This window comes from Thrips palmi, unplaced genomic scaffold (assembly GCF_012932325.1).
Source record: "Thrips palmi isolate BJ-2018 unplaced genomic scaffold, TpBJ-2018v1 HiC_scaffold_8, whole genome shotgun sequence".
Lineage (NCBI taxonomy): Eukaryota > Metazoa > Arthropoda > Insecta > Thysanoptera > Thripidae > Thrips > Thrips palmi.
The window spans coordinates 11,005,313-11,018,817 of record NW_023144635.1 but is presented as its reverse complement, the minus strand read 5'-3'; the positions used below and the strand labels follow the sequence as shown (position 1 = coordinate 11,018,817).

The 13,505-nt window shown below is 53.2% G+C and overlaps 1 protein-coding gene across 2 annotated transcripts; it reads right to left on the bottom strand.

Annotated features, from left to right (window-relative positions):
• Positions 1-232: 232 nt before the first annotated feature.
• Positions 233-7,612, bottom strand: LOC117653914 (protein fem-1 homolog CG6966). 2 transcript variants are annotated; one of them, XM_034399930.1, is made up of 7 exons: positions 7,260-7,612; positions 3,273-3,976; positions 2,699-3,131; positions 2,260-2,621; positions 1,891-2,142; positions 1,684-1,809; positions 233-1,595 (listed from the first exon to the last, which is right to left on the bottom strand). In XM_034399930.1, exons 1-7 carry the CDS (start codon positions 7,270-7,272, stop codon positions 1,365-1,367), a joined length of 2,121 nt encoding a protein of 706 aa, XP_034255821.1. In that variant the 5' UTR covers positions 7,273-7,612; the 3' UTR covers positions 233-1,364. The 2 variants fall into 2 exon arrangements, with proteins under 2 accessions (XP_034255821.1, XP_034255822.1); XM_034399931.1 differs by lacking the exon at positions 7,260-7,612 and adding an exon at positions 4,101-4,295.
• Between the last annotated feature and the right edge of the window lie 5,893 nt (positions 7,613-13,505).

Sequence of the window (13,505 nt, the reverse complement as noted above, 5' to 3'; positions counted from 1 at the left end):
CTATGTAATCCACAATAGCAAAACTTTGTTAATTTATTTTTTTCTTTGGTGACTGCAGATGGGTCATGACAATTGGAAGTCAATTGATTACTTGATGACATTCACACCAAATGCTCTTCAATTGCAAAACAAATATATATTTTTAAAGAAAAGTGCCTTGTTGAGTGCAATTCACTGGTTTCAGAGTAGATGATAGTCACCTAACTCTCACAAGGAAATGAAGGTTCACATCTCCAGTGTGTAACAATTCTTTATCTGCTAATAACTGTACACCAGAACATATTCAGTTTAAAAAAAACAGACATAGAAATAAATAATCATATCACATAACAATACTCATTTAACAAAAACAAAATGTTCTAAATGTTACCATTAGAGAAAAAAAATACAGTTGATTACTTTCTAAAACAGTGGCAACAATTACAATGAAAGATGTCGCATGTGCTCCTTGCCTCAGAGTGACAGATAAAATTAAACATTTAAAAAAGTCAAATTCTGTACACACTATGCATAAGGAAAGAAAAAACACACCAGAAAAGGAGCAACAATTCATTGCAGTGACTGCTTCTAAAATGATGGCCCCAAGCACATGAAGAAGTACAGATTTTCAATTGAAAAAAAAAACCTCAGATAAAATCACTAGAAGTAAGAAGATAACAAAAGAGACTATCCTCTGGACTCCAAACTGACATGAACTTCATACAGCTAAACATTAATTTAAAATGAGAGAATGAGAACATTGCATGACATAAGGGCAAGAACAAGCTTCAGGTTTTTGGTGTCCCTAGCAACAAGTGTAGTTACAGTTTGTTTGTCTAGAGGCTACGGTGTACGACGCGATCCCTATGGAAGTTACAATGCAGGCCCAGCAGGGGCAGGGACACCCTTGCAACCGCGAACTGGTACACTGATACACCCCGAGGGCCCTGGCGGAAGCAAGAGAAGCCACCGCGAACGCGGCTCAAGTTTTAAGAGAGGAACCACAAACACAGATAATCAGTAATCACTGCATGAATATCACGGCCTTTGTGATCCTTGTGCCCATCCATTATTATAATTATGAATTAATGAGCCAGAATATGTGATGATTATTATTTTAACAGGACACTCCACCACCATCCACACACACAGGCATTCATCCACCCGTATCCCACTTTTCCAGCCAGCACAAAAATTCCACTCCACATGGTAAGAAAAGAAACAATGGGTCAGGCATGAGTCAAATACTAAGAATTTAGAACATAAAAGGTACACAAAGGATGTCACTTTGATAAATCTGTTTGCGCGTAAAAAGGCACCTTACCCTAATCAAATATTTTAGTTCATTTGGTTTCTCAAGTAAATGCAATGGGTGTTGATCATGCTCAAAGTGAGGGCTCATGAAGTGCAACAAAATTCTCCAAAGTACTAGGAATCTGCCCTCGATAGGGAATTTTGTTTTTAGATACAACAACTGCTGCAAGACAACATAAGGTGGTATAATTAACTAGATTTACAGAACTTCGAGTGTTGCTTCCAATACTTAAAGATGGTCTCTCTCCATTCTTATTTGATTGATCTAGGTGAGCACCATGGTCCAGAAGAAGCTTCACTAACTGAAAAGAAATTTAAGAAGAAAAAAATGTAACAAGTTCAAAAATGATATTCCTCATTTAAATTTATCATTTTAACACATATACATACTGAATTATCAAAGTTGTAAGGATTTGAAGCAACATGGAGAGGTGTGGAGCGTGATTTGTTGCAAGCTTTGACTGGAGCACCACACTGAAGAAGGACTCTTGTCACCTCTAAATCAGGGAACACAACCTGGTAAAAGGGATAAAAATATATTACCTAGGTTGCTGTAGTTTTACTTTTCAGAAACAAATTAGGTAATCATAACTGTACCTGATTCACCTGAGTATCCTCAGCAAAGTAACTACTCTTAATAGTATTCAGCCTTGAGACACAAAGGTGTAGGAGCGAGTCTCCAGTGGAAGCAGAACAGGGATTATAACGAACAAGATTTGTAATCAGGCTATACACTCTTTGTCTATCGTCCTCAGTTCTAGCAGTCTTTACTAGCAGATAGACAAGATGAGTTATGCACTTCAAAATACGGTCATAACTCTCTTGTTGACGTTTATTCACAGGATGAATCTATAAGTTTAAAAGGGGGAAAAACAAGAAAAAAAACATAAAAGTTTAAAATTAATTACAATACTGGGTAAAACTAGACTATCACTCAGAATATCAACTTCAACTTCCACAGCTTACCTCAAACAAGGGACGGGACTCAACAAGAGGTTGAGCTAACATTAGAAAAACAGCCGCAACATCATCAAATCGTGGGTTTTTCCCTTCTTCATAGGGGTCATGAATAAGTAATAATTTCTCATTTAAGTCCACAAATAGCCGAACTAAAGCTTGAGCAGTAAAGCATGTGTCACTAGACATAATGGAGTCTCTCATGATGCGAACTTCAAGAGCTCGTTTCCACAGATCAATGCAACGTTGATAACGCAGAGCATCAGCATAGGCAGCCCCCCTGTACATCAGGCGGAACAGAGTGTCTTTGTGTTGCTCCCCTAGGATCCTCTCACAGATTAATAAGCTGTGCATTCGCATAGCATCTACGTCTGAAACAATACATCAACATTCAAAAACATGTTGGATGTTAAATAACTCAGCACAAGGAACTGAAACAATGCATTACCTAGAGAGTTCAGTTCCTCCTCGGTAATAAATTCTCGAGCATAGCCAAATGTCTCTCTTAGAGGCACAACTGGGCGTTTTGGAATAGGCTGACCATTTTGACCATTAGCAAGTCGTATTTGGACAGCTGTAAGCCAATGTTGTAAGGCACTTTGGGTGTCATTATGCTCATCCAGTAATGTTGAGCCCAGCAACTCATAAGCATCAGCAAGTCTTTCAGGTTCATAATTAACTCGCTCACGAAGAAGGTCAAAAATGGCTTGAGCTCCTTTTAGGCAAGCTGTGCGTAATGCATCATCATTTAAGCGAGATCGAGCATGGGGATCTGCCCCATGATCCAATAGTAATGCAGTAGTCTCACATCTATGCTCTTGAATTGCATAATGTAAAGCAGTTTTATTCTGTATATCTCGAACATTTACTTGAGCACCATTCTGTAAAAGAGGGTGGAAATCAAGGGTTAGTCATTTTGTTCACAAAAAAAAAAAGTAAAATGAAAACAATATTTAAAGCATAATCAATTTCACAAGACAGTGGCAGTTTGAGTCACTGAAAAGAATAACTTTTGACTGTACCTGAAGTAAAAGCTGACATAAGGATGCACTTTGCACAGAGTTTATAAGGCAAGTGCCACCATTGTAGTTAGGCTTCAATATATCGGCCCCATGAGCAACTAGATATTTTACAATTTCCATGTGCGTCATGAAACATGCAGATCTCACAGGGGTAGAACCACTGTCTGAAGCTGCATTCACATTAGCACCATTTTCAACAAGAACTTTGATCACATTCAATTTTCCTGACACTGCAGCGCACCAAAGTGGTGTCACAAAATGGACGGATCGGTCATCTGGCACCTCATAAAGACCCCTCTCTTCAACATCTGCTCCGCATACTTTTATAAGGTACTCCACCATTTCTGCATGTCCTCTCATGCAAGCTATGAAAAGAGGAGCACAGCCATCTTTGACACGATTGACTAGTTCCGTGCGATTCTCTGAGCTGAGCCTTTCAAGGCGAGTGCGAAGTTGGCTTGACAGCCTGGCTCCAGGATTGTTATGCCTACATTCATCAATAAGATCATTAAAAATAGCATCTTTGAGAAGGTTGACCAGATCAATCTTGCCCGATGATATCCACATGTCTAGAAAGGGACTCAACCCTCTACTGATAGCACTGAAACTAAGGCAAAACGTCCGCGACCTCTTCACGGGTGCTTCTTCGATTCCATTTTCATTCGAGGAATTTTTCGAGTCAAGCAGTTCGTCAATCCAAGAACCTGCAACAGAGGAAAACGCTGAATTAGAGAAGATACAACAAGACACAACAGAACAAGTCAATGAAAATTTTAAGACTTCCAAAACACTGCCTAAGCCCTTCAAACTGCAAATTTTTCATCGTACCTAATGAATTAAACAGATGACACAAGGAACTTAAATTCGACACAAACTATTCAAAACAAGTATCGTGTACGCAAAATCATTCGCAAATGAGGTTATCCAAATCGTTTCCCGTTCCGTTGCCACTTCGACTTCCCCTGTTTTGTTCCTCTGTTTGCGCTGTTTTGCGAGTCAGATCAGACGGGTGCGTTCCATTGCGCCTCTAGCGGCACTTACTAGTGGGACCGTTCCAAAACAACCGCCATTTTAGTGGTCAGCCGGTCAACATTTAAAGAAATCTGCGAGGGTTACCTCCAAGAGAGGCTTTTAGATTTTGAACTAGACAGGACATGCACGATGTACTCGATAAACCAATTTTCATTCATCGGTCCCCGCATATCCTTTGTCAAGTCATGATCAAGTGGAGAAACAGAGCATACGACATTTGAAAGTGCCCGACCATGTTCTCACCCGATGCGACCTCTAGCTCGCCTCGCGACGCACGCTTTGATCTTTGATTAAGCTCAACATGAACTCAAAGGGAAGAAAAAACACGAAAAGACAAAGCAACTCAAGCCAAACTAGTCGATTGTCATTTCCATATTTTTTGAGACAGCGACGTCTACTCTCGGTGACGCAGTTGGCCCATGCATCGGTTTTGGCTGTGCGAACAGAAATAGGGGAAGTCACAGGGTGGGGGCACAGGGCACAGTGCGTTGGTTGCATTTTCGCACACAACACAACACCAACACCCCCCAAAAATTAGATGCACCGTCGACTTGCGCGCGAGAGACATTCACAACTGCAACCAGCGGACTGATTCCGAGAATTATTTTCGTCGCTGTGTCTCTCTCTCAGTCAAGGGGCGTCCCCCGTACAGGTGCGAGAGAGACAGGGCAGGGCGAGGGAAACGACTCTCGGAATACAGCAGGCAGGAGAGCAACCGGCATCGCCAGCACCACACCACGTCCAACCACGTCGACACGTCGATGAACAAAGCGCCTTCTAGCAGGCAACCCGCCCGGCAATTGGTTGTGTCGAGCGCAAGAATTGCCCGCGCCTGGTCGAAACGCCCGTACACGGTGCGCAATCTGACCATCCTCGTGATAGGTGTACTCGGGTGCACTGAACTGAATGCACTTAAGGATCTAACTACCAGGAACTTTGGGGCAACCTGCATCCGCATGGAAAATTATAAATAGTTTTCAAGAGCGCGTGGTGTGGGACAGTCGGCGAAGTGCTGCTTTGGTCTTCCCCGCAATCATCAGCTAAACAGGGGTCCGCTCCACATAGATAAAGACAGACTCGGTTGCCTTTGGAATGGCGCTGTGTTCTTCCTCAAGCAGGGGCCGAGCCAGGCCGCGCCAGGCCGAGCCAGGCCGAGCAGGGCAGGGCAGCTAGAAGCTAGATCACTTGAACCAGACAGGACGTTTGCCTTGGCAGTGCTCTGCCACCGCGGAAGCACAGCGACCGTTGCGCCGCTACCAACATACGCGACAGAAATGTGTGACACCGTGCAGTGCACGCGTGTGCCAAATGCGCGCGCGCGTGTGTGTGAGTACGTGCGAGCGTGTGTGTCAGTGTGGACACGCGAAGCTATTCGTGTCCCCTCTGGCCGGACTATAAACGCAGAGGGAAGTGCTTAGCGGGCTCTTCGTTCCCGTCTTTCCTGTTTTGCGAACGCTCGCGGCACACAACGCTGCACTTGGGGTCCTACACAGGTGGTGCAGGTTCGAGGGCGGAAAAACTGCCCCCCCCCCCCCCACACACACACGCACACCGAACACACATGCATGCACGCTAGCGCGTGAGGTGATAGTGGGTGCCAACGCACTGCTGACCTCGTTGCGGTGTCGCGAACTTGGCATGCGGGGCGTGTAGGGGCGTGCGGTGCGGTACCTGCAGACTGATTCCGAGAGTCGTTTTCGCCCCTCCGCCCCTCTCGCACTCATGGCGCGTCCCTTATAGGTGCGAGACAGACAGAGCGACAAAAACGACTCTCGTGAGCGGTCTGCTGGCACTGGGCTTGCACGGAGTCGCGGGGCGAAGCGGGCCAGGGAGTCACCGACACGCGCCGCACGAGGCAGCCTGGAGTCGCACCGCAGCTCGGCCAAGGCACGCACCATCGCTTGTCAAAAACCCAAGTCCCATTCTCTAACTGCCGCGGCGTGTAAGCTGTTACTCTACTCTAACCGCGGCGAAGTACGAGACCAGGCCGTGTGAGTTCCACTTCCTGAAAGTCGGCGGACTCGCGGACTCCGTGCGCGGAGGTCGACCGGCCACCGGCCGGCCACCGGCCGCCGTCCCTTCTCTCTCATGACGATCTCGGCTCGCGATTCCTGCCCCTCCCCCTCTCTCCCGCTGCAAAGCACTGCAAAGCAGCCGGCTTGCCGGCTTCGCCGCGCCCCGTCGTTCGTTCACCCCACGCCGCCGAGCTGCGCCAAGCGCGCCAAGCCCGCCAAGCCCGGCCGAGTGGAGTCCACGCCACGCCTCGCCTCGTCCGATGCATCCACCGACCGCATCCACTGCGCCGCACATAATCTACCGCAGCATCGCGTCACCGCCGCGGCCGCGTGCACCGTGCCGCCGAGCCGCACTCGCACGACAAGACGGCCCACGAAAAGGCGACGACGTGACCGCGCTACCTGCAGCAATGCAGACTGATTCCGGGAGGCGCTCTCCGTCCCTTTCGCACCTGAACGGGACCCCCTACAGGTGCGAGAGAGGCAGAGCGCCGAAAACGACTCTCGGAATCAGTCTGCAGCTGCGCACGTAACTAGTAAATGCCAAATGCATCTCGGCAGTGCCGCCGGCGCCGCCGCCACGCGTGTGTTTACGACCGGCAACTTGCAGCAGTGGCCGCTCAGTAGTGCTGGTGAACTAACATGAGCGGCCATGCATCCCCTGCAATGGCCACACCTCCTGGCTTCGGGGCGTGGAAACCACCTGTCTTGTCTCGTCTCCAGTCCACCCCAGCAACGGCATCGTCTGCTTCCTCCACGGCTGCTTCATATCGTCCGTCAGATTGCGGACCCAGCCAGACCGCCTCGGGGGGCTGCGTGTGCGTGACATAACGACTTCCATGCTCGTTGCACTGATAATCTGCTCGGGCGGTCTGCGATGGTCGGCGAGTTGGGCCTGTGCGCAGAGAGCCACTTGTCGCAGGGAGTGTACCGAACTTACCGCAGCTCTCCATCGTGTACTCTCCGAGAAGGGCGGCAGGGACTGCCCGTGGCGGCGCACTCTAGGGCCGCCCCATCCTGGCTGACGTCCTCGGCAACGTCCTCGACGGCCTCCTCGAAGGGCCTTCCCTCCTGCCCATCCGGAGTGGCAGTCACTAGAGCGCTCCACAGGTTCCTCCTGCACAGTCCACCCAGTCCACAGACAAGTCCTCGGGGAAGTCCACAGGCTTGGTTAGGGCACAGGGCAGCGGTCTGCCACCGGGAGCACTCTTGCGAAGGGTCGCGAAAATGAGACGCCGGCCCGGTCCGGTCGGCCCACGCAGGGCGGAATGGCGATCGGCGGCGCGTCCGGCGCGTCAGGTCGGGCAGAGCGGCGCACACAACACACTGAGGCACACCGGCTTGGCTTCGGCTCGGAGCGGCGCCACGCCGCGCCACGCCGCCTCGCCCGGAGCCCCCGACCCCTTCCTATCTCAACTACGCCACCGCGCCCCGCCCCGCCCCGCCCCGCCCCGCCCCGCCCCGCCCCGCCCCGCCGCTCCGCCTCTGCTGCTAAGCCGAGCCAATAAGCGGCTTGCTGAAAGACACTACAGCGTCCAGCCCGCGGAGCGTCAGCGGCAGGGGCCCCGGCCCGGCCCGGCCGGCGATGACGTGAACGCGACCGCGACGCGGCCCAGCCGGCCCAGGTGAACTTGATCTACGAATGCCCCCGCTGCCCCTCCCAGCCCCGAGGGGGCCACCACCCCCGTAATCCTGTGTACAAATTGGCTGGTAATCTCTGGTAATCCGTGGCGTAATCACGTAATCCTTGAATAAATTCTGACATTTTTCAACGTTTTTAGTCATTTTTCAACGTTTTTGAGCTATTTTTCAACGTTTTCGAACCAATTTTCGAAAATTTCACGCGTAATCCCTAGTAAATTTCCTGTAATCCCGTAATTTTGTGTACGCCTGAAATGAGAGTGGTGGCCCCCTCGCCCAGCCCGCGGGCCCGTCCCACCGTCCCACCGCCCCACCGCCCCACCGCCCCACCGCCCCACCGCCCCACCGCCCCACCGCCCCACCGCCCCACCGCCCCACCGCCCCACCGCCCCACCGCCCCACCGTCCCACCGTCCCACCGTCCGTCCCGCGGCCCGCGAGAACGTCGCGAGACAGATTCAGGAGAAGCAGCAGCCAGACGCGAAGACGCGGCCCGGACGGGAAACGTCTCTTGGAACAACAGTTTGGAGCAGGTCGAGAGTCCTCTGCAGACGATGACGGGAGAGAAAATAAATGAACAGCTGTATGAAAAGCTACGAATTTTACTTTTTGATAGTGTTGATGCATGTATCATTTCTAATGTTAAACAAAAACGGTAAGACCATATATTGTGGTGGCTTTACGATTCGAATTGATTCAAGAATTTCGCAGTGACGCGGGCGTCCTGCTTCTAATTATTCTGGCATGCGGGTGGTCAGCTTGAAGTTGGCCGGTGCCGCGTTGCCCCGGCTGGCCGGTTAGTCCAGCTCAGGCGGCAGACTGATTCCGAAGTGTGGCGTCGTCGCTCTATCGCTGTCACACTCGTGGGCGCCCCGTTTGGGTGCGACAGAGCGACGACACCGCACTTTTGAGTCAGTCGACTGCTCCTGGCTCGCTCCTGTGAAAGCTCCTCTAAGAGGTAGATGCCCCCGTGGACTCGGATTGACACAAACCAGAGTAGCGAAGCGGGGCAGGAGGAGTTGGCGTCGACGTCTATGTGTCCCCCATAAAGTCGCCGGTGCGAAGTCAAGTCGAGGCGTCGGCACCGTTCCGTTCGTCGGCGAGGTGCATGGCGGCGGGGCTCGAGGCGACAAGAGCCACGCCGCCAGCCACGCCGCCAGGGCAAGGCCGGGCCGTCGCCGTCGCCGCCGAGTCCTGCCAGAGTTCCGGAGGGCCGTGGCAGCGTCAGGCGGCAGGCCGTGGAGTGCGGACGGAAGGGAACACTAGCGTTTGCGGCGGGCGCTTGCCGACTGATTCTGAGCGGGAGGTGTCTCCGTCGCTCTCGTCCGGACAACCCGTGCGAGTGCGAGTGAGACGGACCGACGACGGCATCAGCTGGGGCGCGGCAGGACTCGAGCCCGCGTTGACACACCTGCCGTCGGCTTGCTCGCCGCGACCGCCGCGACGCCGCGACCCAGGCCTTGCTCCGGTGGCATTGGCGCGCGTTGGCGCTTCCTTCTCTCTTGCTCTCTCACTCGCGCGGCACTGCTGAGCGCCTGGCAGGTAGGCAGCCGCTCCGCTTCGACGCGCACGTGTGGTGCGGGCCGACCTGCACTGCAGGGGCTCCGCGCGGCACATCCTCGACCTGGGCGACCTGGGCGACCCGGCGGTGCATGGCGGTCGTCGCGCACCCTGACGCGCCACTCCCCCTTAAGTGAAGCGCGCTGCGTTCCGAGTACACGAGGTGCACGAGGTCATGGTTGTTGTTCGGGTTCGACACTCAGTGTCCCAGAGCCCCAGAGTCCCCGTCAGCGCGTGGCTGCGGGCGTGGCGGGGCGCGGCGGGCGGGGCGAGGGCCTGCCGAGTGAGTGCCTTCCGGGCCGCGAGCCAAGCGATCCGACCGGACTGGAGGACTGGAGGACTCATTCCGTCGTTTTCATCGCTCTATCTCTCTCGCACCTACACGGGGCGCCGTATGAGTCCGAGAGAGATAGAGCTGTGGAAACTACGCAGCCTGCTGGAAGCGGACACAGAAACGGCGCCGAAGACGAAAACACGCTCGAGAGCGCGCACTTCCTCCACGGTACCGTCATCAAACGAGTGGCAAGGGCAGCGCGTCGGGGTGGTGTTGAACCCGGGTCGTCCCGCTCTGCTCTGCTCGCAATGCGCGCCGCGGCGGAAAACTTCCACGAAGGCCGAGCCGCAGCGACACGCTCGCATGTTGTTGCTCGCATGTTTTTTGGGAGCGTCGACAAGACACTCGCTTGCCGACTTGGCTTCCCATTTGGAGCCATTTGCTGTTGCCGGGACTCGAATCCGCTCCAATCCGCTTCTCCAGCTTCGCGCCCATTTTCATTATCGCGCGGTCCAGCGCAGCGCGAGGCGAGGCCCAAGACCGATATGGCACCGCCTTCAGGCGCAAGCGCACCGGCAGCCTTCAACAATTGCAAAGGAATGCGAGGGTCTTTTATGACCATTTTTAAATGATCTCGAGTGCGCACGCAGCAGGCGTGTTTATGTATCGTTTTTCATGATGCACACCGATCCATCCTCATGAAGAGTCATGAAGCGGCCGGGGGAAGTTTGGAGGACGAGTCGCGGCCCATGCCGCTGACCACCTGACCACGGCGGGTGTGATTCCCGCTGTGGTATCTCGCTCACGCGGGATGACATTGAAATTAATCTTCAAATCTCACAGGCTTGTTTTAGAGAAAATACTGCACAGCCTGCGACCCGAGCTGCGACCGCGATCCACACTCCACGGTCTCTGAGAAACTGAGACGTAAAATTAGAATGCCGTTTATCTCCAGACTGCAATCGGTGCTCCAGCGGCTGGGAGGGAGGCCTACTCACTTCCGAAATATGCGCGACGCGCGGCACTGCCGGCCCAGCACATTTCGTCCGATCCGAGGAGAACGGCGTCTCCATCAGCATCCGTGTTCATCTTAACTCGGAAATTCTGATAATATCGACTTTTTGAGCGTTATCAAAGCGTCATTAGTTCATAGGCAACAAGTGAATTATGTGGAATGATCATGTGCGTACACAGGATACCTTCAAAATAACGCACTAAAAGTCGATATACCCGATGATTTATTTTCGTAAATGTCACAGAAGCCTCGAGCCATGAGATAAGTTACGGATGTCTGCTCCAGCGAGAATCCCCCCGCGTCGCCGTGCCAGTCGGCTGACCGATTGTTGATTCCGAGAGTTGTTTACATCGCTCTGCCTCTCTCGCACTGGACGGCCACCCCACGTGCGGGGTCTGCTGGCAGAGCAACGAAACGGGCGGAAAGTGCAGTGGGGTGGGAGGGGTTAGGTTAGGTTAGGTTAGGTTAGGTGGGAGGGGTAGGCACTGGGTCGGCGATCCGACGCGTCAAACGCGTCAAACGGCAGACAGACAGACGCGTTCGCCGATCGAGGCACAGCGGCACAGCCACAGCCAGCGGCCGGCCGGCAGTGCCAGCGGCAGCCGCGGCAGACAAGGGGAGAGGTGAGGGGTGCTCGAAGCACCCGCTGGCTCTGGCTGACAGCGGTGACGAGCCGAAGTCGCTTCGGCTGCCCTCGGAGCGTCCGTTTTGCGTCCGTTTTAGCTTCGGTAACGGACGTCAACGGGCGGATGGGACGCTCACTGGACCCGGACCGGACCGGGTATTGAAGAAAATTTGAGTACACCGAAACGGACGCGAAGGTCCGCCCGTTTCGTTGCTCTGTCTGCTGGCTGGCTGACTCGCGCAGCGAGCCGCGCAGGGTACCACGTGCACGTTGCGGACGCGCGTCGTAGACACGTGTGGACGTGAGGACGCGAGTGGCCGCCGCCTCGCCACTTTGAAGCCAAGCCGGTCGGACTCGGTCGGACCGTACCGCGGATCGCGGCAATTACAGCCAAATAGAGTGTGGAGTGGCGGAGTGGCGCTTGGAGAGGGAGGGGGGCGGCGCGGCGGCCACGGCCAAGGCTGCGCCGCGCCTCGCCGAGCCTCGCCGCGCCTCGCGTGGCGACGTTTACGCTCGCTACACCAGACCGCAGCGGCCGCGGCCAGGTGTGACAATTTTCGCAAAATTCATTTTACTCCAATCCTATTTACGATGTGTTCGCAGTGGTGCACTGAATTTTCTTTTGCCTGACAGACAGGTGGGTCCGCCGAAGAGTTAGCCACAGCTCTTGCTACTTCGAACTCCACCTTTCCAGAGTAAAGTCAGATCGAAAAGATCTGCTTTGTATGACATCCCCCCCCACATGTGCCAAACTCAAACCACACGGTTCTGCTCGCTGCGTTTTCACCTGCGGTCAGGTCAGAACTGGCATAAAATTTATTGTTTTCTCCGGAAGTTTGAGCAGCAGGCGGCGAGGAACAAGTCTTCCGGATCACGTGGTGGATCGAATGAGAGGAAAACTTTGTTTTCCTCGGCAGAGCTCGCGCGAGCAGCTCCAGCGGATGAGACCGAGGCGTTGAAAAAGTTGCCTATCCATCCGGCGCACCATTCAACACTGAAGGATTATGCATTGCTATTTCTATATTGCAGTATTGCAATTTCTGTATTGCTATTGCAGTATTGCTATTACAGTATTGCTATTTCTGTATTGCTATTGCAGTATTGCTATTGCTGTATTGCTATTGCTGTATTGCTATTGCTGTATTGCTATTGCAGTATTGCTATTGCAGTATTGCTATTGCAGTATTGCTATTGCAATATTGCTATTGCAGTATTGCTATTGCAGTATTGCTGTTGCTGTATTGCCATTGCCAGCGATGGCAGTGTTGGATGGTTGGTCTGTGCCGGTATCGCGCTGGTGAGAAAAAGGCTTTAGAAGTGATGGTGAATGGAGCACAGCGTACGGCCGTGCGGCCAGGTCTCCGGCCTTTCTTCGATCGCTTCGCTCAGTCCCGGTCCAGAGAGCTTCGTAGGGTTCGCCGAGGGCCGCCTGCCGTCTGCGCCTCTTGGCTTGCCCGTCTGTCTGTCTGTCTGCGGGCCAGTCTTGGCCGTTTGAAAGGCATTTCGCGGGTTTCCTTGGCGAATACGAACGGAGCCGACCGGTCCGCACGCTGCGGCTGCTGCTGGCCCCTGTCTGGCCTAGCCCGGCCTTAGCCCGGCCACATCCAGCGGTGGAGAAAGTGGTGGGAAAACATTGGGCGAGGCGGGCTGCGCGGGTGAGCGGCCAGGGCGTGCGGCAGGGCGTGCGGCAGGGCCTGTGCTGCACTTGGCGTGGTGACGTCATCCTGGACGCAACGCCACTGCAACCGAGTGAGTGCAGCGTCAGTGCGGTCAGGGCGACCGACAGCAACGCGGCCCGTGTGGAAACGGGAGTAAGTTTGTCGTTCATTCTTCCGCGCTGGGTGGGGGAAGTCCCAACCGTTATAGCGGCTCTAAATAAATTCTGAAACTTTGGTCGATCTGCTAATCGAAAATTATATGGAACCACAGCAATGGCAATACTGCAATGGCAATACTGCAATGGCAATACTGCAATGGCAATACTGCAATGGCAATACTGCAATGGCAATACTGCAATGGCAATACTGCAATGGCAATACTGCAATGGCAATACTGCAATGGCAATACTGCAA